The sequence below is a fragment of the Macrosteles quadrilineatus genome, unplaced genomic scaffold (assembly GCF_028750875.1).
Source record: "Macrosteles quadrilineatus isolate MER2022 unplaced genomic scaffold, UCM_ALF_1.0 Scaffold_6__1_contigs__length_79288215, whole genome shotgun sequence".
Lineage (NCBI taxonomy): Eukaryota > Metazoa > Arthropoda > Insecta > Hemiptera > Cicadellidae > Macrosteles > Macrosteles quadrilineatus.
Window position 1 is genome coordinate 7364586 of NW_026542599.1, and position 27387 is coordinate 7391972.

Genomic DNA, 27387 nt, shown 5'->3' on the forward strand with positions numbered 1-27387 from the left:
ACGTACACCGTACATAACCCCTCACAGTACCGGCCTCCCTCACCCCTCCCCTCCCAAAATTCTAATTCAATAAATTGAAAAATGAAAATTGAATTCTAAAATATCAGCTGATAACTGACGCTGTCAAAACTCAAAAGTCGCTCCATTGGAGTTAGAGTTGGAATGTTGTAGTACAATCTTCACAAACAACAAGCCTCAGTAGCATTGATTATAGAAACTAGTGTTATGACTTTTAGCTATTGATTCATGTAGGGTATATCTTTAGGTACTTTTGTTCTGTAGGTGCTAAATTGTAAAAGCCCAATTATGATAAAGGAAATGAGCAAGCAGATTGCAGAATCAAAAACACTGGACTGCAACTGACTAGTCAAGTCATGTGGCCATAACAGGCCCAATCTTAAATTCCCCGATCATAATTTTGTTAAGTTAACGTCAAATTATTCGGACGTTTGGTAACCAATGGTTCGGATTTGGGGTCCGAACCTTAGCTACACTTATCTTTATAATTAGACTAGCAGAGTACCCGTCCTTCGTACGGGGTTGGCATATAAGAGTAAAATGTTAATTGCAGTCATACTCAAGCTTTGTGTTTGCAATGGGGGACGACACAGTTTGATAAAATTTGGTTCTTGAAGTTTACGGTATGCTATAGTATAACACATTTACCATAGCCATAATGCTCTACTACTGCACCTAAACAATAGAAAACAAATTATCAAACCTTTGCACAATATCACAAATGATTCATTAAATGGTCATATAGGCCTAAAAAAAACTGTAAACAATCATACTTTGATAGTTGTCTAGTTGCGTATCACAGCTTTTGTTGCTGCTTAGTTCAATTAGCTATTGTCAAAAATTCAAACAAAAAATGGCCTAATCGTGTTGTACCCTGTTGGTAAACCTTATAACGTTTTAATGCTATTGCATATCATATAGAACCAACTTGTTTAGTTGAAACAGCTGACTAAATTCTTTAATTCCTTTTAAATGTGAATACTCATAAGGTTAACATAGGGATCCATAGAGCCACTGGGGCGGAGCCCGGAAGGACTTTTGAGATAAGAATAGGCTTATATGTTAATCGGGAATGTGAGCTATCATCATGCCAAATTTCAGCCCAATCCGTCCAGTAGTTAAAGCGTGATTGAACTTCAAACAAACAAACAAACACACAAACTTTCACATTTATAATATTAGTATGATAATGTAGGTGCAGAGGTGCAGTTACCTCTTGCCCCAAGCTACTTTACACTTAGTTGGTTCGGCAAGCCATATTACTGTAATTTTAATGAATAAATACATACTTTTTGATATTAATTTTTAGAGTAAAACCTGAAAGTTGTATCTTGGAAATCACTGTTTTTAATCAATGGCTGTGTCAAGTTTAGCCAGCCTTTTGACATCGACAAAGGTTTTTTTTATGTTATGCCATTTTACTATTGTTTGCTTATGAATTTTCTGAATTCTGTCTGGCATGTCGCGAGCGTTTCAGGGCAGGAATTGGACTAGCCTACTGCGCATGCGCCAGAAAGAACCAACTCAGTTGTATTTGGTCTTCAACGAGTCGACTCATGAGTCATAACTTACTAGTTCAGTTCAGTTCTGCTGCTGAAGTATTCGGTACTGACAATGGGAATGGACTAAAAATTGGGTTTTCTCATTTTTTGCCCTAAAAACATTGTTTTTGTATTTTTCAAGTTATTTTGTGGTACTTGACAAAATTAATAATTTAAACTTACGTTCAGAATATACCATGAATATTCCAGAGTACTTTTCCAGAATATTCTGAGAATGTTCTCCAGATTTCTATATACAAATTTTCTTAGAATATTTTTGTTCAGTTATCTGAGTAGGCTATATTCAAGGAAAATGCCTGGGATGTTTAGAATGATCTTAAACATTTTGGAAAATTCCAGGAAATCCTATTATTTTTCACGTTGTATTAAAATGTTATACGGTATATGTGGTGATGTGAACATTATCACCTGATAATATTTATTATTTGATTTGTTTGTAAATATTGTATTTGTTCTTTACTAAAACATGATTGTAATTTTGAATGAATAAAAGCCATACTTTTGGTTTACTTAGTCTTTCTTACAACAGTATATACAAGTGAGTTAACAAATTTTTAGATTTTATCGAATTTTATGTTGGCAGATGTTGATTGCAGTCCATGCCCTGGAATTTTAGTGAAGCAGAATCATTGCAATTATAAAATAAATTGAAATACCATCCAGAGAAAATATAGGAAATAAGGTCAACACTTGATATTGGTATCAAATTAAACTTACCAAATTTAAAATAAGAGTTTTAGGACTTTTTTACGTACAGTACTTCAACTCCTTTGTTTGAATAATCTTTGTTAGTCTGGAATTTTCAGATTTTATTTTAGTTCCTTTATACATTTAAACAGACCAATGCATCTGCAACTACGCATGCAACTTAACGATTGCAATACAATAACACCAATAAATAATAACAATGGTATATAAAAAGCTGTTGTGTTTACTATTTTATATTTTTGAAAGTGCAAGTGATTACACATTGGGATTATGCAATGACTACATCAGAACTTATGTTTAGAAACAAAGTAAAAAAATAATTAAAAGAAGTATAAACAAATATTACAGCTGGAAATAATGGCATTGTAAATGATCATTCAATTGTAATAGTTTATGTAGAACATTTATTTTAAAACATATAAAGTAAATCATAAACAGTGGTAATTTATCACAACAGTCCGTACTATCACACCTCACACTATAGCAAAACATTTTTAAGTCTTCAATCAGTTCACCAGCACCTCAATCAATGACTCTGTAACAAAAAACTCTGTTTTAGCTTTAATTTAATAAAACACATTCAATGTGAAGCCTACAGCGTAGTAAACATATTGTTGTGGTACTATGGGGTTATTGCATGAAGTTTTGGCTGTTATTTTTTTATTCGTGTCACTATAACGTGGTAAAATATACAGTACAATAGACTCCCTCTCTTATCCAGACTCTCAGGACCGAGGCCAGTCCGGATAATGGGTTTTCTGGTTAAACTGACGTCCCAAAAAGACCGTTTAAATGCATACTGTATATACAGTATTTGACTAAAATGTAGTAGAGCATTGTATTTAGACTAGTAATCACTGTTATATCCTTATATCTCCTTAACACTCATATCCTTAACACAAGAACAGTCGTTTCAGTAACGCTTACCTCCCACTTCCTGCCGACCTAGTCCGATTAAACCGATGTGCTGATAAAATTGCCTGGTTAAAGAGATGTAATTTCTACTGAGTGTTGTCTGGTTTAACCGATGTCCGGTTAAAAGGTGTCCGAATAAGAGGGAGTCTACTGTACCTTATCATGGCTATTAAACATGGTAATAATGTTCCCTAATATGCAGCAAGGAAAATCAATTTTACTTAGCCTAAATACAAAGCGAAGAAGACTGATTCTGAAAATTACATTGCACTGCAACAGTGTGGGTTAACGTCCGCGCTAGTGAGTACTACGACAATCCGCAGTACTATCCTAATGATTAGACCAATTCGTTAATCACGAAAACAAACTTTTTGTGGTGTGGTTCGGATTCCACAATAAACTGTAGGTCCCTTAGTTGTCATTAGCTGTATGGGCTATTAATTAACAGCTGTGTCTAAGGAACATGTCGGCCTTAGTCACTAACAAGACTACAAGACTGTGCCACTCATCCTACACTCATCTCCATCCATACTTGGCTTAAAATACCTACATTGTATGGTCGCCATTTCATAGAACAGTATTAACAGTATTAATCTGCAGTGTTGGGGAAGCTACTTTTAAAATGTAGCTAGCTACAACTACTGCTACATTTTCAAAAAAGTAGCTTAGCTACAGCTACAGTTCCGAAAAAGTAGCTAGCTACAACTACAGCTACAATGAAATGTAGCTACAGCTACAATTTTAGCTACTTTTCCAAAGACGTTACTTTTTATTCCACGCACATTAGGTAAATATAAAATTAATTGCAACTACATTTTTATTGCCTTTCTTTACTTTTAATGTTAAAAACGACATTGCTATAACTTTTAACCATAGTGATAAGTTACTTGTTCTAGGAATAACACTTTTCAATGTCAAGAAATCGTCCTTTATTGTCATTATGTATAGGGCAAATTGTGCTTCAACCTAGTTGGTAATGAAAACAGTATTCAGCAACTTATCCTGAAATCGGTTTTTAATTTAAACATGTTGAAATTTGTAAAGTAAAAATAACATGTAGGCCTACTTGGCTATGTAACAAGTTGGCTATAGTAGGCTTGTTCTTGCAAGGATTAAACAGATATATTCCTAATAATTGAACTTGGAACTTGGTATTCGTCTTTAACCATAGCATAGCCTAGGAATATAGTCCTATACAAGAGCTGTTAGCAGGAGCAAACTATACTATTTTTTCAATGTAAGTTTCATGTTATATGGAGATATTTTCGTTACAATTATCATGTAGTCTAGGCATATCTTAAATCTCATCAGGTAATTTCCTCTTTGTTAATTTAGTAAACCTTTGAAAAATCTTCGTAATCTAACCAAGGAAGGGCTTGTGATGATGAACCACAATCAACAGCTGAAGCAAAGGTTGATAGACCAGCTTTCTCATTATTTTAAGGTTTAGTGTTGGTTTCCATTAAAACCCAAGTTAAAACACTATCGATATAATAAAGAAACTAAATTGATTACTAATTTCCCTGTCAATCACTTGCAAGCATTCGATAGCTTCTCTTGTCGGTAATGTTTAAACGTCGTCTGCAACTAGCGATTTTATTTTATCTGACAGTAATCATAGAGTAGTAAATAAAGGAAATGAGAGCCAAAAATGTGGATAACACTCATTTAATGGCCTCCATGTCCACACAACGTTGTAATAGGGAATGAAACGGCTGCAACCAGCTGTATGAAGCCAAGAAAGTAGGCCTAATTTTTTTGAAAATCTCAGTTTGAAAGAGGTTGTTTCACGTAAGGTTGAGGTTATGATAAAAATCACTATCTCAAACAATGTTAATGTAGGTAGCGAGAAAAGTAGCTAAAATTCCGCTACAACTACTTTAAAAATGTAGCTAGCTACAGCTAAAGCTACAAAATCTTAAAAGTAGCGTAGCTACAGCTAACGCTACAAAAAAAGTAGCGCGCTACTGTAGCGTCGCTACTTGTAGCGCGCTACTTCCCAACACTGTTAATCTGTTAGCCTATGGGTCTTTTTAAAAAGAGGACCACCCGCCAATCTTTTACAGACCATTGCGGCGTTTAGGTTATGTTAGCTTATAGGCCTACCACATAGAAAAAAACCACGCACCTGTTTGAGTCGTGCATGCAGGACAGCAGGAGAATCAGAGTGGTGGGGAAAGACACCTCACCCCAACGACTTATCCGGGCCACCTCTGCTCCAGGCCCTTCCCCACCATCACCATTCACCCCTACGTGCGCGAGACAGCCATGGTTCTGCGCTGCTTCTTTTGAAAGTGGTAGGCCTATAGTTTATAAACAAACAAGGTATCATTAACAAAATTTTTAGCCTTTTCCTATAAGCTAAGTTACTCATGAAAAGACACGACTAGGTAATTTGGCGCTTTTGACAATCAGTTTTGATACAAAACTGTACAACATTAACCCAACCCAATGATGATGCTATTGGAACAATTTGGATTTACTGTATTTAGGTGTTACCTGGTTTTTATTAACATAAACTAAACCAAACTGAACTAACCTTGTTTAACCACCACAGCACAGTGTGAAAGTCTATTTGAAAAGACTCTATGGCTTTAAATATTCATATCACGATACCTTTAATACTCAAAACAAAAATCGGAATTTATATCGCAGGGAATAATATCAAGTAGCCTACGATTTGTACAACGAACTGCTATTTCACCCAATAATGATTGCAGGTTCTCTAAAGGACTTTACTGCAGTTCTTAATAGCCTACATTGTTTATAGTAGAACATTCTAGCATAAAATGAAGACTGTAAATGTATTGTTTCATCAAAATTACCCCAACTAAAGAAAAAATTGTATATAAAAAAATTTACATCACTAAGTAGATGGCAGACTGTTTGTTCTTAAAAGTAGGCAACGGCACAACAGTTTTTGGGCGCTACAAATAACTACAATTTAATAGTTTTTAACTTAACGTATATTTTTCTTTCGTTGGAGTTTCAAATAGCACGTTTCTCATGGCCATGTTACTCTAAATAATTTCAAACAAACCGCCATTTAAATTAAACAAACAATGTTTTAATATTCTGACTATTACAACAGCGCGAGGAAATGCCTCTTTCAAAAGGTTACAGCATTCTAAGTTATTAAGTTACAGCCTATATGTGTGTATGAGTAGCCTTTATAAAGGCTAAGTATAATGTAAAGAATGGGTACTTTCCTGTTAAAGGGAATACTTAAATATAAAATATAAATTCCACCATTCATTATTATAGATAATTTCTTTTCGAATATCGAAATTTTATTTTTCTGTCCGTTATATTGATAGCCTAATACCAATTAAAACATATCAGTTGACAACTTCGATAAGGATTAAATAAATATTGTTTAGTAGCCTATCAACAAACAATTAAACAAATACATTGAGGTTAATTAAACTATAAGAACTTATTGAATTGATAATGTTCTAAACCAACCAAAACCAACTAAACTTGCTGTAACTTAGGCCAAACGTTTCAAAATTCCGTTTGACAGCCATTCCCCATGCCTTTTCTGTTATTAAACAAAATTTTGAAACGGTAGGCCTAACGTAGATCATACAGCAAGTTTGGTTAGTTATGTTATAGTTAGTTTAGCTTAGTTTGATCCAATAAAAGAGGCTATTAAATGTTTGCTAAACAAGGTTCGGCCTACTTCTAAATTAGTAGATCATTTAAATGTGTTTGAAGATAACAGAAGGAATAAGTTATGGATCGTGAAGTAAAACAAAAATATTTATAAGCTTATATCGAAAAGAAATTATCGATAATAATGAATGTTCCCTTTAACAGGAAACGCCAAAGAATGAGATACCCAATAAGTATAATATAGTAACCTAGTAGGGTACTATAGTGTAGGCCTGTCTATTGATAGCGGAACCTAGCCTTGCCCTACGCCAGCGTAATGCAAAGCCTAGCCAAGTCCTAAGTTATTTTAATGTTAGTTAGCCTACACATTTAATTGGCTCAAGGACCATATTTAGCCTACGGCATAGACTTTTTTCCAAACAGTTAATGGTTTACAGGCTAGGCCTATAGGGTTAAATGTGTCAACCTAAAGATTAGGCCTTTATACAACTCACCCAAGGGTTTCTAATATGAAAGTTACACCGCTTGGTAACTTATTTTGTAAGTGCCTTTTACCACACAGCCTAGACAGTTCTTATATAATTATAAGATTCATCCTTTTGCAATGTTTATGGGAAATGTCGGTTAGGTAGTCCTTCCTAACCATGTCCTAACTGTGTGATGATACAGAAATAAAATTTTACTTAAGAGCTACTAAACTAAGTAAATGCAATACAATAGCATAATAACAGGTAATGCTTATTGTTTTATTTAGACAACACTTGGAACAAAACACAACAAACACTTTTAAAGACTATAAAAACTAACTTACAAGGGTGCACGGGGCTGGCACGGTAGAACGCATAACAATAAACAATCTTTTATACACTCAAGTGGGGCCTTGACTCAAATCCGACTTAAAAACATACGATACTTCGATAAAACCTCAAATTATTTAAAACAAAAACACACAACTTAAACACTTAAGACTTTGAAAACTCGCTATGGTATGGGGCACGGCAGGGGCAGACAAATCACAGAACGAGAACGACAGAAGGAGAAGACAGAACAGTAAACAACTCTTTTGCTTCAATTGTATGAGAGTCGTTCATTTGAGATCAGCTCAATTTTATGGTTTGCGCATGCGCAGTAGGCTAGTCCAATAGTCCAATTCCTGCCTTGAAACGCTCGCGGCATGTCTGTTTCGTCTGCTTAGTGCTTACTGCTTACTACCAATCAATCCGTTTTAGGTTAAATACATAGCAAGTTTAATAGCCAATTTTTAATTGATTTTACGTGCTATTTTTGTAAATGAAATCTCATTTCATGCCTTTATTCAACAAAGAAAAATTGCTGTTGTTCTTGGAAGCTAAATCTAAAAATAAATTGCTTAAATACAGTGCCCCTTTTTTCCTACTAGTCCTAGGGGGATCTGTTTTTCTAAAACAATTTACAAATCTCAGGTAAGTAAATGTTGCTAATTTTTACCTGATTGTAAACACTCAACAAGGTCTACATTTATGCTATTATGTTACACAAATTTCATGTTTTGTTGTTTAACTTAATGATTGCAAGGGTTAGGTTTAAGTTTGAGACTAGGCTAACATTTTTTTTTAGTTTCAAACAGAGATCTAATTAGCTATGGGAGAGGGGGATAAGAGATTCCATCACTATTCTGCATTTCTTAACTTGGGTATTGTTTATTTGTGTTCACTATTTCTAAAAACAATTTTAAAGCAACTCAGTGCAGTAGAGTTTATAAGTTACTAGCTGGCCCGACAGACGTCGTCCTGTCCTATTGTGGTTTTATGTCATGCTCGTTCATTTTCAAGATGAGCTTGTTCGCATGGCTCAATCACGTCCTGGTTGAAGTTCGTTCGCTACGCTCACTCATCTTTAGGTTGAAGCTCGTTCGCTGCGCTCACTTGCCTTCAGGTTAGCTCGTTCGCTACGCTAACTCGCCTCCAGGTTGAAGTTCGTTCGCTACGCTCACTCACATTTTGGTTTCAAATTAGCTATTCTCATAACTTAAAAAAATATAGTGCTGCACCCTGTTGGTAAACCTATTAACTTTTTAATGTTATTGAACATCACAGAATCAGATAGTTTAGTTGAACCAGCTGTTAAGATTCTTTAATTCCATTTATATATGAGTACTCATAAGGTTAACATGGGAAACTCCAGAGCCACTGGGGCGGAGCCCTTTTGACGGAACTGCACCAAACTTCACACAAACCATCCTTGAATAATGCTTAATAATGCCTGAAATCTTCATTACAATCTGTCGAGCGGTTTTGGAGTCCATAAAGGACAAACATACAAACAAACATACATTGGATTTTATAGATATAGATTAGGAGTTTATGAAGTGTTATGCAGCTTGTTAAAACAACAGTTAGAATTAACTTACAGTCATGTGTAGGTTGCCCAAAGCCTGAAGTTTATCTCCCGAGTACCGGTATAGGCTGTATAGGTACCTTGGTCGGTGTTCACAGTTAACCCACACAATTTCCTGGTGCTTACTTGACCGTCAACAGTGAGAACATGAACCTGAGATTACCGTATAACCCTTATTAATCAGTTGTATTCAATACTTTACCTCCATGTTATCTTTTGTTATGTTATCCCGAATCTTCCTTTAGGAAGGCGCTATTACCGTAGGTGGCACGGCATGACCTACACCTGGGACCTATTTACTTTTCATTTTGATGTCTCAGAGGCCAAAAACGTGATTGCAGTAAGGGTCAGTCCATGCCAAATCAATACAGCTCACAACCTAACCTTTTCAGATCTGCATGAAATTTGGTACGGAAAGGCCATGAAGCCATGTGCATAAAAAATATAGTAAACACATTGTCCCCTCATGTGCACAAAAGTCGGAAAGGACTTAGTTTAAACTCCCTCTTATCCGGACTCCTCGAGACCGAGGCTAGTCCGTATAACGGGTTTCTAGGTTAAAACAAAGTCTGCTAAAACCTTGCTGACTTTTGTGCACATGAGGGGACAATGTGTTTATATTTTTAATGCACATAGCTTCATGGCCTTTCTAATCACAAAAGTAAAATGTTAAAACTTACGACCAAATATTTTTTGTGAATTTGGGAGAGCATTGTATTGCAGGTTCAAATCTTTTGAGAAAATGTGTTTCACTATGCAGGCCTATTGCTTACTTCCTGCTGTTCCATTCCAGTTAAGTTTTATTTTGAAATCACCCAAATTTATTAAATACTAAATACCCCCGCTGCAGCAAACCTGCAGACTAAGCGAATTTCCATTTGATTTACACTGAAATGTCTACTTAAAAATATAACATTTATTCCCGATTTAAATAGAATTAGTTTAACAAGTACTTAGGTTTGCTGCATCAGGGAGGTAAAACTGTTTTTTTTTATGTTAATAGTTAGTAAGAAATAAAAACATTTTTCAAATTTGATCAAAATATGTTCATAAACAAGCAAACTACAACAGTTTACTTATTCTCCATAAGAATAACATGGGAATTTTAAATTTACAATTCTTTGGAATTTTCTCCGTAACCATTAGGCGCATAATAACGCTTCAATATACTAAATTATTTGTTTTTCTAAGCTCTACAAAATGGTTTGGAAAGAAATTGCTAAATTTTATGTTTTTTGGGTCAAAAATGCGAAAAACCTATTTTTACCCCATAAAACCCCCCGTAAACCCCCGTTCCCATGGTCCGATCATGCTGGATCGCGAACTCGTTCGAATAAACGTAGGTTTACACGTTTGTACCGAATTTCATCAAAATCGGATCATTTTTGCTCGAGTTATAGTGCTAACGGACACATATATATATATATATATATATAAATATATATATATATATGAATTTGAACGGATGGTGTTTTTGGTCTCTAGGGACCTCGAAACGAAAAAAAAAATCGGTCCCGCGTCCAGGTCTTACCATGAGTACTACGGTAATAGCTTATTCCCTATATGGGAAATTCGCTAAAAGCTTAAAGAATTTCACTGTTCATTAGTCTCAAGTCAACAATAAATGACAAATTAATATTCAAGTCAACTTACATCACAATAAACTTAGTAACCATTAAAAATCACTTATTTATTTATTTATTTTATTTTCAATGCTACAAAACAGCACATGCCAATTACTTTGTAGCATTAATCAAATAACAGGAATGTTAACACATGATATTACAATTAATCACTTGAAAAAATCTTTTGTGATCTTCAATTGTTTTCACTCTCATTTCACTCTGATAACTGGAAAGAACTGGTCCTGGTCATTGACAGGCGTACCTGTCAAAACAAAATATCAATCGCTAATGTTTTGACGGGTAGCCTCAGCCCGTGTCGAACTATTGAACGTTTACTGTAGTTTAATTACATTTTTTAAACATTGCAACCATCAGATTGTTTATCAGTTATTTTATATTTTGTTACCTTTTTAGGTATGAATACTCATCTACCCAAAGAAATTTGAAACCAGAGGAAATAGAAGGGCTCAAGAACTTGAAGAAACCTGGAGAGGTTACTTTAGAAAAAGAATATGAGAAAATGAAAGAGGTAAGACTTATCTTTAACTTGCATAGGCTACTAAAATTAGACTTCTACTGTCAAATCTAAAGCCTGTTTCCATGTTTGATTTATACTGACGTCTGCAAAATGTCCCTATCTCTATTGTTTCAGAGCATAATTTTTATATCTTTTTTAGTTTTGAAGAGTTTAGTAAAATAAAATTATTTCTTGCCTGCATCCATCAAAAACCTGTGTGTTTTGAAATTCAAAACAAGTTTTAAAAACTAGCACCTTAACCCAGGCGTGCCTGTACAAACATGAAGAGTACTTTGGTTTAGAGTTTTTGTTATTTTAGTTTTAATGCCACAGCCATCTTGATTGTTTTGTTTTTCTTTTGACGATTGTCATGAGCTTTGTACATAGTTTTAACGACAATAAATCATTCATTTCATTTCATTTAGTTAAAGTAGGCTACATGGTGAGGATGTGTTTTCTGGTTACACATTTTTTCAGTCACAACAATTTTAAATTTAATAACAAAATGAGAAATAAAGAGAACACACAAAGCAAAATGAGTGTTAACTTACTAGATGTAAATACACTTTGAATAATTTAATTCAGCTGGTTCATTATAAGGACTATAGATAGCTGATTCATGTTTAATGTCTATGAATAACAATTATCAGAGAATAACGGCCTAACCCAGAACTCTTATTGCGCCATAAAAAACGATGGGTTTATATTTACTATAGTTTCTACACCAGAATCTAGAAGTGCTGCTGCCACTGGCTGGTGGGCAAGGTAAGTGGTGGGGGTGGTAGACAAGAACTGACTTCAATACACCATTGTTGTATTAACAGCTGATCATACTAGTTAAATAAGGTTCTTCACTATCTCAACGTACTACTTAAAAATACACAGTGCTCCTAGATTCTGGTGCAGATATCACTAGCAGCTTCAAATGTGATGTTTTTTTATTGTCTCAGTGAGACTTCTGGGTTAGATCTTTCTGTGAAATTAATTAGCAGTCATGTCATTGAACTTTTTAAATTATAAGCTGGTTTAATTGATTCATTTGTGTACTCTTATCCATCTTGTGTCACTATTGTATCATCATCTTCAAGTATGAATAAACTTAAATTGTCCTGTTTTGCATTAGCTATGCTGGAGCATATTATTTTATATTATTAACAACGTTTTGGAAGACACACATTTCCAGTTGAGAGAGAAAATTTTAAAATTGTGGTATCTATGTTATCAAAATATTTTATTATATCGGCAATATAAATGCATTAAAACTATGCAAAAATGCATATATTTTTTAATATTTGTAACAACATTATTATTTTCCATGAAAAATTCAACTCTATAGAGCATTCCGTAAAACGGTATGGACTTCCCTCAAAACCTGAACACAATACCATTTTACACCCCTCCCTGCCCTTACCACAAAAAATTTCACAATTGATTGGTATAAAAAATTATTTTTTCTGCTTTGTTTTTCACCATAGATAACATATGCTCCCTTTGGTTAGTCTATGGTTTCACTAAAGCAGTATTAAAAAGTGTTAATTTTCTAATGTCCAATCACATGTTTCTTATGGGATCTGGTATCAACGGAGGAACATCCGCTCAAAAATTTGAAAAAAATACTGATAGGACAAAAAGATCACTAAGGGCCATGTAGATTTTAGTAGAGTCCCACTGTTCCTAACTAACTGGTACTGAACCCTGTTTGGATTAACAGAAATTAGGGACGAGCAAATTCCTTTAATAATATTTCTTTAATTCTTTAAGAGATCTGATATCTCCAGGTTTTTTGACGTCGCAACATCATAACTTAATTCTAGGACATGTCAGGCAACATCAATAACATCACCAACATTTGTGGTGACATCGATAGCCTTGCTGACATTTGCAAAATTATTGTTAGAATCAACCTTCTTAGAGTAATTGCTATCATCTTCAACAGCACATTGATATTTTTGAGATATTGCTAGCTCCTTCGAAAATCGTGGCAACATTGCAAGTCTTTCAGATGACATTGCTAGCTTTGATGACATTTTCACAGTTTGTATTCAAGTTAAAAAATAAAATAAATAGTTACCAAATGGTAAGCATTTGGTAACTATTTATTTTATTTTAGATTAAGGATAGGAATATTTTAGCGGGGTTCGGAATAGTGGGACTCTACGCAGACATTCAGTTATAAAATATTTGCATATTTACTCATTCCAGGAATGTTTACTTTTTCAACAAATGTATTCATCAACTTGTTTCCAGATGGACATAGACACCTGGACAAACAAAAGAGGACCCAGGCCCTGGGAAGATTCCCAAGAAAGCTAACTAGTCAACAGTTAGTCATTTAATATGTAAACTTAGTGAATCAGTTGAGTAAAATACAAAGAAACTCAAAAAAATGTTTGATGAAGACGATCCCGCAGAAGAGGACATACCTTCAAGTCAGATACCTCAGAAAAAAAGGAAACTAAATTCTTGTGAAGTTGTCCACTCCTCTCTCGGTTACGAAAGCTTCAAAGCACCACCGTTAGTCGAGTACAAATCCATCGATAGCTATTGTGAGAAAAAGTTGGGGAAATCCCTCTTGCCGTCTGTGAATGGTTCACCATCGGCGTCTCACAATACGCTGAGCAGCATTAGCAGTCCTATTGTGTTGAAAAACCCAAATCAATCTGGCCCTAGGTTGTCAGGGAATGATAACTATGTACCTCCTTACTTGTTCTTTTCAGTAGAGGAACTGTCTGTAATTACATCGTTGAATCACTGGTCAAACACTAAGGTGTGTCCAGTAGGGAGAGTTGAGTTGGACTTGTCCACACAAGAATGTTACCTTCATAGTGTCTTGGAGAAAGGATCCTGGCGGTTACTGTTGGACACATCAGGGTTGAAAGAAATTCCTAAAATTAAAACACCACTTCAAATATTCGGATGTATGGAAGTTAACGAAGGAAAGCCCATTTTGACAGTTGATTTCTACAGAGATCTCAGATCCACAGATTTAACTCTTTTTGTCAAGTCTTACAGAATGATGCAAAAATACGTTCCAGACTTTTTGAATCTACAGAAGGATGAGTTTCGTCAACCAAAGGTCCAGTCTCCTGTTGACAAGTCGGGATTTGGTTGTCAACTAAATGATACTTTGGATGATTACAACATGTCCAGCGTTGAGATGTTGGCGTGTAAAGAAGGTGGTGAACAAGCTGATAAGACTAGTTGAATATTTGTTAAGATTTGAAAAACATATTTTAGGATGTAAATAAATTATTTTTCTTGTTACGTTTGTACGTTTTATAAATTTAACCCCTGTTTGTTATTTTGATATTTTCCTTTTTGCAACAATATCAATACAGTAATTTGAACATAATGAACTGCATATACAGTACAGAACTTTTGAACATTGAAGTAAAGCCAAACTTATTAGTTTTACTGTATATGCAAACATTTTTAAATATTTGTAAAAATTTGTTATTATCATTTTCCATAGAAAAATTCAACTCCATGGTGGGGACTGCTTGGTAAGAGTCTTTTCCCCAACCCCTGAAACAGGTAACCCCCCCTCCCCCAACTTTATCACCAAAAATTGCACAATTGATTGGTTTAAAAAACCGATTTTATCTGCTTTAATTATGTTTCACCATAGATTACAGATTTCACTAACCTTTGGTTAGTCTATGGTTTTACTAAAGCAATTAATTGTATGAGGGAGACACTCATTTAAAGCTTTTTTAATTGACATAATTGTTTTTTAAGTTGAAGTAGCCTATATTTTAAAGCCTACCGTTGTTTGTAAATAACAGTTGGCCATAAAAACTAAGATTTTTATTATTAAAGAAATATTCCACCTCTCACAATATATTAAAAACCCGTTTTCCTTGTGTGACACCATAGATAAAAGTAGTACGGTATAGAGAGTATGTATGTCTACTTTTAATCTATGGTGACACCATTGACCAAAATCCAAAATCCTTAAGGATGTTATGGGTACCACACGAAGTGCATCGCTTGACCCGTTTTCCAATGGATTACATCATAATAAAGAGTTTTGTGTGACTCATCCTTCGTGCCAGTGCCTGCAGTATAACGTCGGCGCGAATGATTTCATCTAGTGAATTGTGGCGACACTGATTACTCAAGTCAAGTTGGCAACGCTGGAGAATCGCTTGAAGGGCAAGGATCCAATCATCCTTTGAGTTTGCGTCTTGCGAGAGAGAGGGGGGATGACACGACAGACGACTATTCTGTCTCTGTCTACTACTAACTCTACTGTCTAGTTCAGTCGTGCTGTTTGCTGTTGCGGCCCCTAGTTCAAAGAAGTAGTGGATCCTAGACGTCTAAGTCTGAGACAACGAAAGGAAATATAAAGGTTGCTCTTTTCAGTTGTGTTCTTTTATAGTTTTTGTGCAGTCTGAATCTATCACAGTTCCCTTTCAAGGTATGTATTTTTCAAACTCATCTCTGATTTTAATGTATTTTTAATGTTATGTACTGCGTATTTTTATTTTTCGCTTTTTATTTTCGTCCGACTGTAGATACAGTTGTAAAAATTGTTAAAGAACTTTTAGGTAAACGAATTATTGTATACGGTGTTAGTGTAATTTATGCAACATTTCAGTTTCTTATAAGTTAGGACTATTTGCCATTTTGTTTGATTTGGTAGGTTTTAGTTTTTGCGTTCCTCCAAAGAATCTTGTTGGGGTTTTAAAACCGGTTTCGACAGATGAGCACATAACCTTTTCAATTCCCTTTCCTCCTTGACAGTCATTTTTTTGACAATTTCGTAACTTCGTCTGGATTTTTCACGTCGTCACGATTCTAATTCAAGTTCCGTTCGTTGTCCTTGAAAACGCGGGTCAATGTCCTTTAAACTACCGGCATTTGTATATCGCAAAGAATGATAACTAATTGCTGTATGTAATTTATTCATTCTTCGCGCAACAATAATGTAGCTTACGTGACAGGAACACTACCACTACCTCGCTCAAATAAAGTGTCGTCTTTGACTTTTAAAATAAATTATGCATTTTATCGTTGATTTATTTTTTAGCAGACTATTTTCTATTTTATCAACCCGATCTTTATTATTGTTAGCCATCCTTTCTTATGGGATTTTATGTAATTTCTCACTGTGATTTGAGCTCTATTTATCGTCTTGAATGGTTTCCATGGCAACGACCTTGAAGTTTGCCCCCCCCCCCCCTCCTCCAACATCTGGTTCGAAGCTGATTGGTTTATTTATTGAGCATGCGTCATATCGTAGCTTTGTACTCGTCATTGACGGAATAAATGCTATCTCCACTCTCCAGGCGGTGTTTCACTTTCTGGGAATTTCAATTTGTAATGTAGATTTCCCCACGAAACACATAAAATACTGTTAAACACAGTTTGAACGAAATGGATAAAAATGTAGTGTTATATAGCTCTTAACTCTAAACAAAAATTGTAAACCCCCATTGTTGTAAAAATTGCTATTCAAAAGTTATTGCAACTTAATGATGGGAAAATCAGATTTTAAAATTAACAGCTCGACTAATTTTGAATTTAATTTTGTATTCCTTTTATCTTTAAAACGGAATAAAACAACCCCCGGATTGTTGTAAAAATCAAGGTTCAACATTTATTACAACTTTTGTTGATTTTCTCCATACCACAGTTCTCCCACTAAGTTAACCATGATAAGGTTGTTGACGAGATAATGGGAGAAAGTGTGTCATATTTTGTTCATTATTACTTTAATTAATCTCAATTTAGTTAAGTATATCCTAAACCAATGTAAAATGGTTTTCATAATTATAATCATCACTTAGATAATAATAAAAAAATTAGTGGGATTGAACTAAAGAGACTCATAGAGGGTCCCATAGGGAGTTAGGTTTAATATCCATTTTACAGCTGAAGTTTTGTAAGAACTTATCCACGATAAGCCCTAGCTAAAATTTAACCATCAATTTTATAAAAAAGAGTGTATTATAATGTGAAACAAAAACTTAGATTCCAAGTAGAGGTCCTACCAAGAAGTTATCATAGAGGTTTCTAAATCTTAACACTTTGTTTACCCAAAAGACATTTTTTTCAAAACATGCCAAATAATTCTAAAATACAGCCTGGTAAACATTGAAGATAACAACACATCTTTTAAAACCTAAGCTATCAATGAGTGCAGGGTTTTGGGTGTTGGTTGTACACAAAATACCGGCATGTAGATTAAATAAAAAGTAAATTTAAAGGTTATTAAAATCTATAAGTAAATGTTTTTAAGATATTTTTAAATCTTGGGAAAGTGTGTGCAGAGTGTGGGTTTTCAACTGTTGAGCTATACAGCTGGTTTCACTTAGGCAGTTTTTTGCTCTTGCTTTCTGTCTCAGTTAATCTGTTAGGAATCTACAAAAGAATGCCTTATTCTTTGGCTTCTTCCAACACATTCCATTCCTCTGCTTGCTCATCCAAGTAGCAAGCTTAGTCTTTTTTATTGTAATACAAATTAACAGTGTACTTTTACTTTCCAATAGGCCTACTAATACAAGTATTTTTATGCTAAATATTTATCGTTCACTTTTAAGAATGGTTATTAATTTAAATTAAACAAACATTTCGTCTTAAGAATGTTGCAGAGGTTTTTGGACACAGTCCTAGACATTAAAAAGGGCTTTAAAAAGTCATCAAACAGCTTTGAATTTTCAGAGGCTCATTCCCTTTAGTCCCTCATCCCCCCTCCCCTTCGGCAAGGTCCTAGAACCACAATTGCAAATAAATATACAATAAATAACACGAAATTAAAATACCTCCAAATCAATAACAACACTTACATTGTGGCTTTATTTCTTTGTATCTTTACGATTAATGGTGATCAACAAATGAAAAAATTTTCATTACAAATTTTAACTTATACCCATTAAGAATATTATTCCGTAGTTTGTTAGGAAACATTCACTCAGTATTGTACATTGAAGTATTTTGGCAATCATAATTATTTATTTTTACACCATGGGTCTACAATAGAATATATGAAAACAACATCTTCTTATTCCTTCATTTTTATATCTGTTTTGATATTTAAAATTTTATATTTCCTGGAAGATATAGCCTCAATTAGCATTTGACATACCATCATAGACAAAAAGAATTAAATATAGACCATCAGCTGTGCTGCGGTTACCCAAGGTTCTGGCGCACACTGCTGGGAGCGCCATGTAGTTACGGCATACACGCTACGTAATTACACAGCGCTTATATAAATTGTTTGATTGATTTGGCTGAAAATTTAAATGTGTAATTATAAAGGTTTTTTGTGTAACGTTTTATTTTATTTTATTATTATCATAATCTTTTTACCTGTGTATGTATTAACGTTAAATACAGAATGGCTGATAAGTGGAAGACAGTGTTTGTTACTGGCGGAGCTGGCTACATCGGCAGCCATTGCATTGTAGAATTACTCAACAATGGCTACCAAGTCATAGCAGTTGACAACTTTGCCAACTGCGTCAACGGCAACGGAGAAGCTCCGAGTCTAAAGAGGGTGGAGAAGATAACCGGAAAAACAATCACCTTCTACCAATGCGATCTGCTGGACAGACCAAAACTTGTGGAGATATTCGATAAAGTAAGTATAAGTAGAATAAATCAGTGGTGGTGGAAATTCATAAGGATATATTAAAATTATCATTTTATAACAGGCAGTATCGGAAAGCTTGTGGATTGTAATTTTGATTTGAAAGAATCCAATGATGTGTTTCAGTAGTGTTACAAGTGCAGTAAACAGTAAATCCCTCAAACTGCACCAGTAGGGTGCTGAGTTTAAAAAATGCCATGTCATCAGGAAAAAGGATCAAAACTGTAAACTGAGACTTCATGTAGTAGGCCTATTGTTTACTTTTGTTTACAATATAGACACCAAATTAACAACATCATAACATTTTATGAAATACATCAAAATGAGTTTGTTAAAGAAAAAGATAATTGCTATTCGCTAGCACTTTGGTTGTCGGGTACGCCCGTCCAATATCTCAATGCCCAAAAGTAACGCAGAGTCAAAATGTTGAAGGTGATGTACTGTGTAACTATTGAAGCTACAAGTTCCTTGGTTTACCACCAGGGTCGTAATTAACACCTGTTTTGGAGTTGTGTGTTACTTGCATACAAAATATGTATAGGTTTGTCTAGACATTCAAAAACTGTTTATAGTTGTGCGGTGCCCATTTGGCAGGACTAAACTGCATGTTAAAAAAAATTTTAAACAATATTTTTAATGGATACCTTTTATAGATGTCTGATCAACATCTAAATCAAATAAATAATTTATCAATACAAAAAGCCACATAAATAATTATTTACAACAGTAACTGATGTCTTGTTAATTTCCCATTACAACAAACATGGTTGAGGACTTATTGCTATTTTCGATTGTTGTTAGTGCTGCATGTTTTATCTTAGCATAATACCTATGTGTCTGACGCTTGTTCCAGCACAAAATAGACTGTGTTATCCACTTCGCAGCAATGAAAGCTGTTGGGGAATCGATGCAACTGCCTTTACTCTACTACAAGAATAACCTGATCGGCACTATCAACCTACTAGAGGTATAAACCTTTTTCCAATTTCAAATTTTTCTATGTATTCTGTTGGATTATATTTTTAAATTTGGTTAATTTTACATGTTCACACGTTTTTTACAAATTCTTCAATGCAAAAAAAAACTACATGTGTTGACAGTTTTTTAAACTAAAGAAATTTGACACAAGTACTTTCACTTTATCTAACAAAGAAAGAAGCTATTAAACCTCATTAAGAGAACTATCTTGTTTAAGTAATCGTCAGAAAGACTGGCGCTAATTTTACTATTTGTATAGGAAGTTGGTTAGGAAGTTGTATCCTTAAAATACTTTCTCTGGCTCTTATCATCCACAGTGTTTTCTACAAATTAAGCAGTTGTAGTAAATATATTTTTGTTGACAGTGAAATTTACCTTAAATCTCACATACTCCATCTATCTCAATTCCTTTTAATGGAAAAAAGCCTATTATCTCATGGAACTTTGGATTTGGCTGTTTGTTTTTAGGTTAGGCATGAATGTCAGATATTAGTGACAAAAGGAAATTTTTATATTATATATTCTTCATATTCTCTTGCCTCCCTTTCTGCTCATACATATCTTTAACTACATCTCAAACAAGAGTAGTAAATTAATAAAATAAAATCAGTACATTATTCTTTAGGTGATGAAAGAACACAGCTGCTACCAGTTGGTGTTCTCGAGCTCATGCACAGTTTACGGCAATCCTGAGAGGTTACCGATCACAGAGGATCACCCGACAGGAAACGTCACCAACGTCTACGGCAGGACTAAGTACTTCATAGAGGAAATGCTCAAAGACATCACAGCAGCTGATCAGGTGGGTAAAAATGGAGAGTATTCTATTCATCACTCCTTTTGAAAAATTTAACTTTACTCTTGCTCCTAAGGCAATTTATAGGAGAAAGTATTTGGCCTAAGGGTTTCACAACATTCAAGAATCTAATCTCGTCCTCAAGTGCGGAAAAAAGCAAGAAATAGAAAAGAAGCTTGTAGATAATGGCTGACAAGTAAAAAAATTTATTTAATTTTTACTTTATTGAAATATTAATTTTGTTAATGTATACAACAGTGTAAGAAAGTGCAATGGCTCTTCGCCTGTTAGTAAACATGGTTTTATTTAACATTGTAGAACAGTTATGGCAGACATTGAATAAGATTGAAGTTTGGACTACCTTCAAACTAACATTCAAAACTCCCCTGACAAATCTTACTAATATTATAAATGTGAAAGTTTGTGTGTTTGTTTGTTTGTTTGTTTGTTTGTTTGAAGTTCAATCACGCATTAACTACTGGACGGATTGGGCTGAAATTTTACATGATGATAGCTCACATTCCCGATTAACATATAGGCATATTCTTATCTCAATAACCCTTTCGGGCTCCGCCCCAATGGCTCTGTAGTTCCCCATGTTAACCTTATGAGTATTCATATTTAAAGGGAATTAAAGAATTTAGTCAGCTGTTTCAATTAAAAAAGTTGGTTCTATGATATGCAAAAGCATTAAAAAGTTACAAGATTCACCAACAGGGTGCAACACTATTAATTTTTTTGCATTTATGAAAACAGGTAATTTGAACTAAGCAGCAACAAAAAACTGTGATAGCAATGAGAAATGTCAAAGTATGATTGTTTACAGTTATGTTTGTTTTTAATTTCATGAACAATTAGTGGTATTTTGCGTTCTTTTAACATTTATTTTCTCTATTGTTTAGGTGAAGTGGTAGAACATTATGGCTATGGTAGATGTGTAACTGTAAATTTAAAGAAAGAAATCTTATCAAACTGTGTTCTCCCCCATTGCAAACACAAAGCTTGAGTATAACTACAATAAGTATTTTATACTTATATGCCAACCCCGTACGAAGGACGGGTACTCTGCTAGTATATTATATTTTACATGCTAATAACTTAAAAAAATGAAAAATCCATTACTGACTTCCAAGCAAATTATTGTTATGCTGTAGAATTGGAACATCATCTCCCTGAGGTATTTCAACCCAGTTGGGGCTCATCAGTCAGGTCTCATTGGGGAGGATCCGACGAAGGCTTTCACCAATCTGATGCCTTACATGGCTCAAGTAGCCATCGGGAACAAGCCTTCGCTCACCATCTTTGGCAGTGACTACAACACCGTCGATGGAACTGGTAAATAAGAGGGTTATTAACATCTGACACTACTACTGTAATCTACAATTGTAACGATCAACACCTCTATCCAACGATTAGTTTTATCATAGAAGCCGATAACAATGTGAGGGAAAACTGAGGTTCCCGCCAAGAAACACATTCTTTGATTAGGTTTCAGGAAGAAAAGGTTATTCGTTATTGAAATCCATTCCCAGTTTATTTACAAAACACTCTTTTAAATAAATGTTACAAGTAGTGAGCTTATCCTAACCTAGCTATCACGAAAACTTGAATAATTGAGCCACCAAGTCAGAAAAACAGGTTTTATTTTCACGATATCGCAAGACGATCAAGATAAAAAAAGTTGAACATCCAAAAATCAGCTAAATTAAAAATTGTGGGCTCGCACGTGCCTAATATAAATATAACGGGATTGGTCAACAGAAGTAAATAGATAAATAGATTTCACCAAAGAAATATTTGTATAAAATAAACCCAATATCCCACGTTTAGACTATTGTTACTTCAATTTTGAAACAATTTATTTTTATAGGTGTGAGAGACTACATCCACGTCATGGACTTAGCGTCAGGGCATGTCGCTGCTCTCTTGAAGCTGCAAAGAGATCATCTCAGGCTTAAGGTTAGTTTTTTATTTTATCTACTAAACTATTTCATACCATTGAACTTCACGTTGAAAGCGCTAGTGCACCATTATGTTGTATTAACTGGTACTAACCATACACGAGCTGACATCTGGATAAATGTGACAGCTAACCTCATCAATTTGAATATCCCTCAATATTAATATTACAATTCGTTATTATAAATCTTTGTAGGATGACTGTAACCCATTTTAGGTTCCAAAGCATTATAGTCACGATGATTTGATCTTAGAATCCAGGAACACAGTGATTCTTTATTTTTATACTAGTAATAGTAAAAATTTGTTTTTTTACTTGATAAACCTACTTGCTTCATCAAAACCACATAAGGATATTTTTTAAACTCTTGGTGCCTAATATTTTGTGGTTTTGGCTGAGTTCAAAAATATTTTTGTATTCATCACATGTCGGTATGATTTCTCGAGTAAAGGTCATTCATATATTATTTCCGTTTTTTTTTTTCATTTTAGTACCAAGGCTCTTCCTTAATTTTTACTATTTTCAAGTTTCTGATTATTTACTCAAAATCTAAATTATCCTCAACTAAAGGACCAATTTTTCTCTTCTCTTAACTTTTTTTTCTCTACCCGTTGTGATGCACTGGTACATTTTAGTTAGTATAATTTTACATTCCAAAAATTATGTTGTTTAAAATTACATTAGGTGAATAACTAAATTACTATAATTGAATTTGTTGATTTTAGATCTACACCATAAATCCTACCTTAATCAGATTGCAATTATCAAAACATTAACCTATTTAAAATCCATTTTCATAAACTGTTAAACATTTAACTGAATGATACGCTGTTCACATTTTAATTCACATCTAATCTGTAAATTTTGATACAGAGAAAGTTAGTCAGCATCACTGAATCTTTGAAAGCAAATTCTAGATATAAATCAAACACTATGGAGGGGGGGGGCAAACCTTAAAATAAAACACTTTTATGGTTACCATTTGACCCTCTGATAGACTATAAGCTTTCAAATGACATGCACAAAATGAAGTAGGACGGCTGCAAAAGGAATGTTTCAGAGAAAACCCTTATTGTATAAGTACATACAGTACTGTAGATGGTTACGGTTATAAAGTATATACTAACCTAAGAACGGTACTGTAACTAGAAACCCTGGTTTTGTAGAAGAGTACGGTATGGAGCCAGGGGCTATACTTCGAACTCATTAGGTACCTAGTTAAACAATTTTGATGATGTTACTATAGTTGTTCCATTGTAAGTGAAATATGTTATTGTTTCTCCTCTGTGGTATAAGCTGTGGGTTATTTCCTGTGTAGACCCTTGTTGGATTGGTTTCAATTCTTAAGCATGCTTTTACATTTTTTGTCACTATAGATTCTTATTTCTGTGTTGATAATTCTTGTTTAGATGTTAGATTTTGATTTTGGTTTGGAAGCAGAGTCGTGATTTTCTATGGATTCTAAACAAAGACGGCACTATCCGCATATCAAGAACACAATTATTTCTTCCAAAAATTTAGAGATTTATAAATATAAATTTAATTTACAAATTTATAACTATGAATGTAACTTTTAACATTAACATCGATTTATAACTACATTTAAATACAATTTATTAAGTAACAGAACTAAGAGGTATGTTTTTCCTCTCTCTTTGGCAAGAGTTTAACTCGTTACCAAACTTGCATAACTGAGCAAGTTCAAGACGTCAAGAATCCCACATGTTGATCCTATGCGTTTTAAATATATCGTGAACAAATATTCTTTATCTGGATGTCACTGTCTTTCTTAACTAACCTTATAACTTTGAAACTCTTCTGTAGGCTTTTAGTCACTAAGCAATAAGAACCAAGAAGTAGCATCTTAAAGTGTTAATGTTTTTTGTTCAAAAGTAACTTGGGTGTTTATATTTGTGTAGCTCTTAGGATTTTCCGAGAGTAGTAGCATCGATAGATTGCACCCTCCTCTCTCTCTTGCCACTAATACTTTCATTTTCTCCATTCATCCCATGTATGTATCACAAAGGTACATAACCTCACACTGCATAGCAACAACAGCTTACATTACAAACTCTCCGATCTAAAATCTTCATCTTTATGTTTTCTTACATTTATTTAAATAACTAACATTTAGATGAGTTTTCTTTAAAATCGTTTTTAAAATATTTCCTAATGTTGTATTTTCTTTAATTTACCAACCTAATCTAATGTCAAAGTTTTGCCTGTTATTGTTTTTTCTAAATGAAGACATAATTACAGTAAAACAACGGCTAACCTAAATAAAGGCGAAAAAGGTATTTCGGAATTACCAATTTTTTTACTAGATCTACAACGTTCATATTATTGTCATCTCTATTTCTTGATATAATCAATCAGTTGTTTTCTGAAATTTTTCAATATTGCAGTATGAGATCCATGTCGTCTGCTCTATTACATTTCGATGGCCAAAGATGGACCATCTATTTGCGCCATGACAATTCTTGTTGCCTAGCTCATTTTCCAATTGATTTTTTACTATGGTTTCGGTATAATAGGGGATGCTAGAAAATAGTTTACCGTACCAAATTTTTAAACATGAAAAATTAATGAGAAAGCAGTGGCTCTTTCTGTACACACAGACGAGTAGTCTTGTAAACATTTTTTTTAAATATCTTCTTTTTACCTGATGTGTGGATGTATAAACATCTTATGTATTCATAGGACACACTTAACCATAGATTTAAACAGTAACCACAACTATAACACACAATAATCGTAAACAAATTCACATGTAACTCACCACATATTCGTAGACAGTTGGTAACATGTAGGTGCATGCCAGGTGTTTAACCTCGGTGCTGGTGCGGGTCTGTCAGTCCACCAGCTGGTCGAAGTGTTCAGTCGTGTCAGCGGTCGACACATCCCTTGCGAGCAGGCCGACCGTCGTGTCGGGGACGTTGCCACGCTGATATGCGACGGCGAGCTGGCCCGACGGGAACTACAATGGACACCTACCCGAGATATCACCACTATGTGTAAGTCTGTCACTTTCAGATGTACAACTTAGGCACGGGCAAGGGGGTGTCGGTGCTACAGCTGTTGAGGACATTCGAGGCAGTTACTGGGACCAAGGTTCCATTCAACGTGGAGGCGCGGAGGGACGGAGATATTGTGAGCATGTTTGCCAACACCTCATTAGCCCTGCAGGAACTTGGATGGGAGTCCAAGTACAGTTTAGAACAGATGTGTGAGTATTTTAGGGTAAGCTAGGTGAGATCAGAAAAGAACGCTTCAAGAGGGATGTGGGCTTGGGGGAGACAGTTGTTTTAACTTGTTCAGTGCGGCAGGCATTCCAACAGGCGCTCGCCAATGCCCTGGCGCGGTACCGAACGCAATTGGCATTCAAATATTTCAATCTGACAAATAACGTAAGAGCAGTGGTGATTGTACTACGTTACCCCGAGATTGGACGTATTTCCCCAAAACACCCATGAAGGTAGCAGCACTGCCTGGATAAGTAGTGAGAGGCCTTGTAATGTGGCTTGAAGAGAGAAAATCCCCGAAACCGGGACAAAAGCATTGTCAGACGGGATTTTACGGGAAATACTATATGACTGACTATAACCTCTAATGTTAATCATCTAGAGCTTACATAATTTACAAAAGCAATTCTCTTTTCAATTTTTTGCAAATGTTGGTAGATATAAAAGTATTTAAGGCTATAACTAGTTTATCTCTATGATTCTAATAAAATCTGGAGTTTAGCATCCTTCTGACTAAACTAGAACCTGTGCCCTGCGAGCAGAAGAGGCGCAGGAGCTCAGCAACCATTATTAAGTAACAGTTGTATTAAATTCTATCTTGAGAGTGCCTGGATTACTATATATTGACAATATGGTATATTTTATCTCGTCAAGTAATCCAAATTTATAGAGATCAGGTGATTGATATACAGGTTACGCAATTAATACGGTATCGTCAGGGTGATAAAAACACAGACTGTCACACCAACACAAATAAATAAATGAATACAATACGAACATAATACTGTTTATAAGCCTATCACGTGACACAAACATAATAATGATATTTTTGTAATGTATTTGCTTTTTTATTTTCTTTGTGTGACTTATGCCTGTGTTTTGTCACCCTGACGATGCCGATGCCGTATTAACAGCAAAACATATGTAGGTAAATCAACTGATCTTTACAAATTTGGATTACTTGACAAGGTAAACTATACCATATATTGTCAATGTATATGTTATCATGCTATGTATTAGGTAATACATCACAATGTTAAGAAAATGGATACAGCTTAAGCAGTAATATTTTTATCCATTTTTCATTTCAAAGCTAGTTAATAATAGTTTTCTGTTAACTTTAGGTGAAGACTTTTGGAGATGGCAAACAATGAATCCGCATGGTTATAGGTCGGAGGAAACTAAATGCAATGGAACTTCAAAGACTAACGGAGTTGAGACCAACGGTCACTGACTGCTGCGATTGTTAGGTTTAAGTTATTCTCCGGTACTTAAGTTTATTTAGAAATGTTACTTCACACAAGAGCTGTAAATTATATTTATCTCGTAGAAAAATATACTTATTTTTTACTAGACCACTTTAAAGAGTTATTTCATAAATTTGTCCAATTCAATTTAGTTATAAATTTGTCTACGTCGTCCACTAAAGGAGGTAAAAGGTAAAATTAAACCATAATTAATAATCATGAGATTTACAT

General features: G+C 34.5%; 2 protein-coding genes and 1 long non-coding RNA gene across 4 annotated transcripts; 2 read left to right on the forward strand and 1 right to left on the reverse strand.

The window, feature by feature from the left end:
• Window positions 1–2725: 2725 nt before the first annotated feature.
• On the reverse strand, window positions 2726–7809 carry LOC128996112 (uncharacterized). The gene is made up of 3 exons (XR_008491018.1): window positions 7630–7809; window positions 5332–5506; window positions 2726–2823 (listed from the first exon to the last, which is right to left on the reverse strand). It is a non-coding gene; the product is annotated as an uncharacterized LOC128996112 (long non-coding RNA).
• Window positions 7810–7995: 186 nt separating this feature from the next.
• On the forward strand, window positions 7996–14600 carry LOC128996711 (cytochrome c oxidase assembly protein COX16 homolog, mitochondrial). The gene is made up of 3 exons (XM_054422155.1): window positions 7996–8260; window positions 11234–11348; window positions 13584–14600. The coding sequence occupies exons 1-3, from the start codon at window positions 8109–8111 to the stop codon at window positions 13647–13649; spliced, it is 333 nt and encodes a 110-aa protein (XP_054278130.1). The 5' UTR covers window positions 7996–8108; the 3' UTR covers window positions 13650–14600.
• A 957-nt stretch (window positions 14601–15557) lies between these two features.
• On the forward strand, window positions 15558–27233 carry LOC128996714 (UDP-glucose 4-epimerase-like). Of its 2 annotated transcripts, none has more exons than XM_054422159.1 (8): window positions 15558–15756; window positions 18681–18924; window positions 19787–19900; window positions 20537–20713; window positions 21862–22042; window positions 22578–22666; window positions 25489–25681; window positions 27034–27233. In XM_054422159.1, exons 2-8 carry the CDS (start codon window positions 18682–18684, stop codon window positions 27141–27143), a joined length of 1107 nt encoding a protein of 368 aa, XP_054278134.1. In that variant the 5' UTR covers window positions 15558–15756; window position 18681; the 3' UTR covers window positions 27144–27233. The 2 variants fall into 2 exon arrangements, with proteins under 2 accessions (XP_054278134.1, XP_054278133.1); XM_054422158.1 differs by lacking the exon at window positions 25489–25681 and adding an exon at window positions 25701–25893 and having other exon boundaries at window positions 15574–15756.
• The last annotated feature ends 154 nt before the right edge of the window (window positions 27234–27387 follow it).

Excerpts from the sequence above, each read along its gene's own strand:
- LOC128996711 (XM_054422155.1), top strand. The coding sequence starts at position 8,109 with ATGAAATCTCATTTCATGCCTTTATTCAACAAAGAAAAATTGCTGTTG. Across the intron at positions 8,261-11,233 it reads AAACAATTTACAAATCTCAG|GTATGAATACTCATCTACCC; the intron begins GTAAGTAAATGT and ends TTACCTTTTTAG. Across the intron at positions 11,349-13,583 it reads AATATGAGAAAATGAAAGAG|ATGGACATAGACACCTGGAC; the intron begins GTAAGACTTATC and ends ACTTGTTTCCAG.
- LOC128996714 (XM_054422159.1), top strand. The coding sequence starts at position 18,682 with ATGGCTGATAAGTGGAAGACAGTGTTTGTTACTGGCGGAGCTGGCTAC. Across the intron at positions 22,043-22,577 it reads CAACACCGTCGATGGAACTG|GTGTGAGAGACTACATCCAC; the intron begins GTAAATAAGAGG and ends TTATTTTTATAG. Across the intron at positions 25,682-27,033 it reads CCGAGATATCACCACTATGT|GTGAAGACTTTTGGAGATGG; the intron begins GTAAGTCTGTCA and ends TGTTAACTTTAG.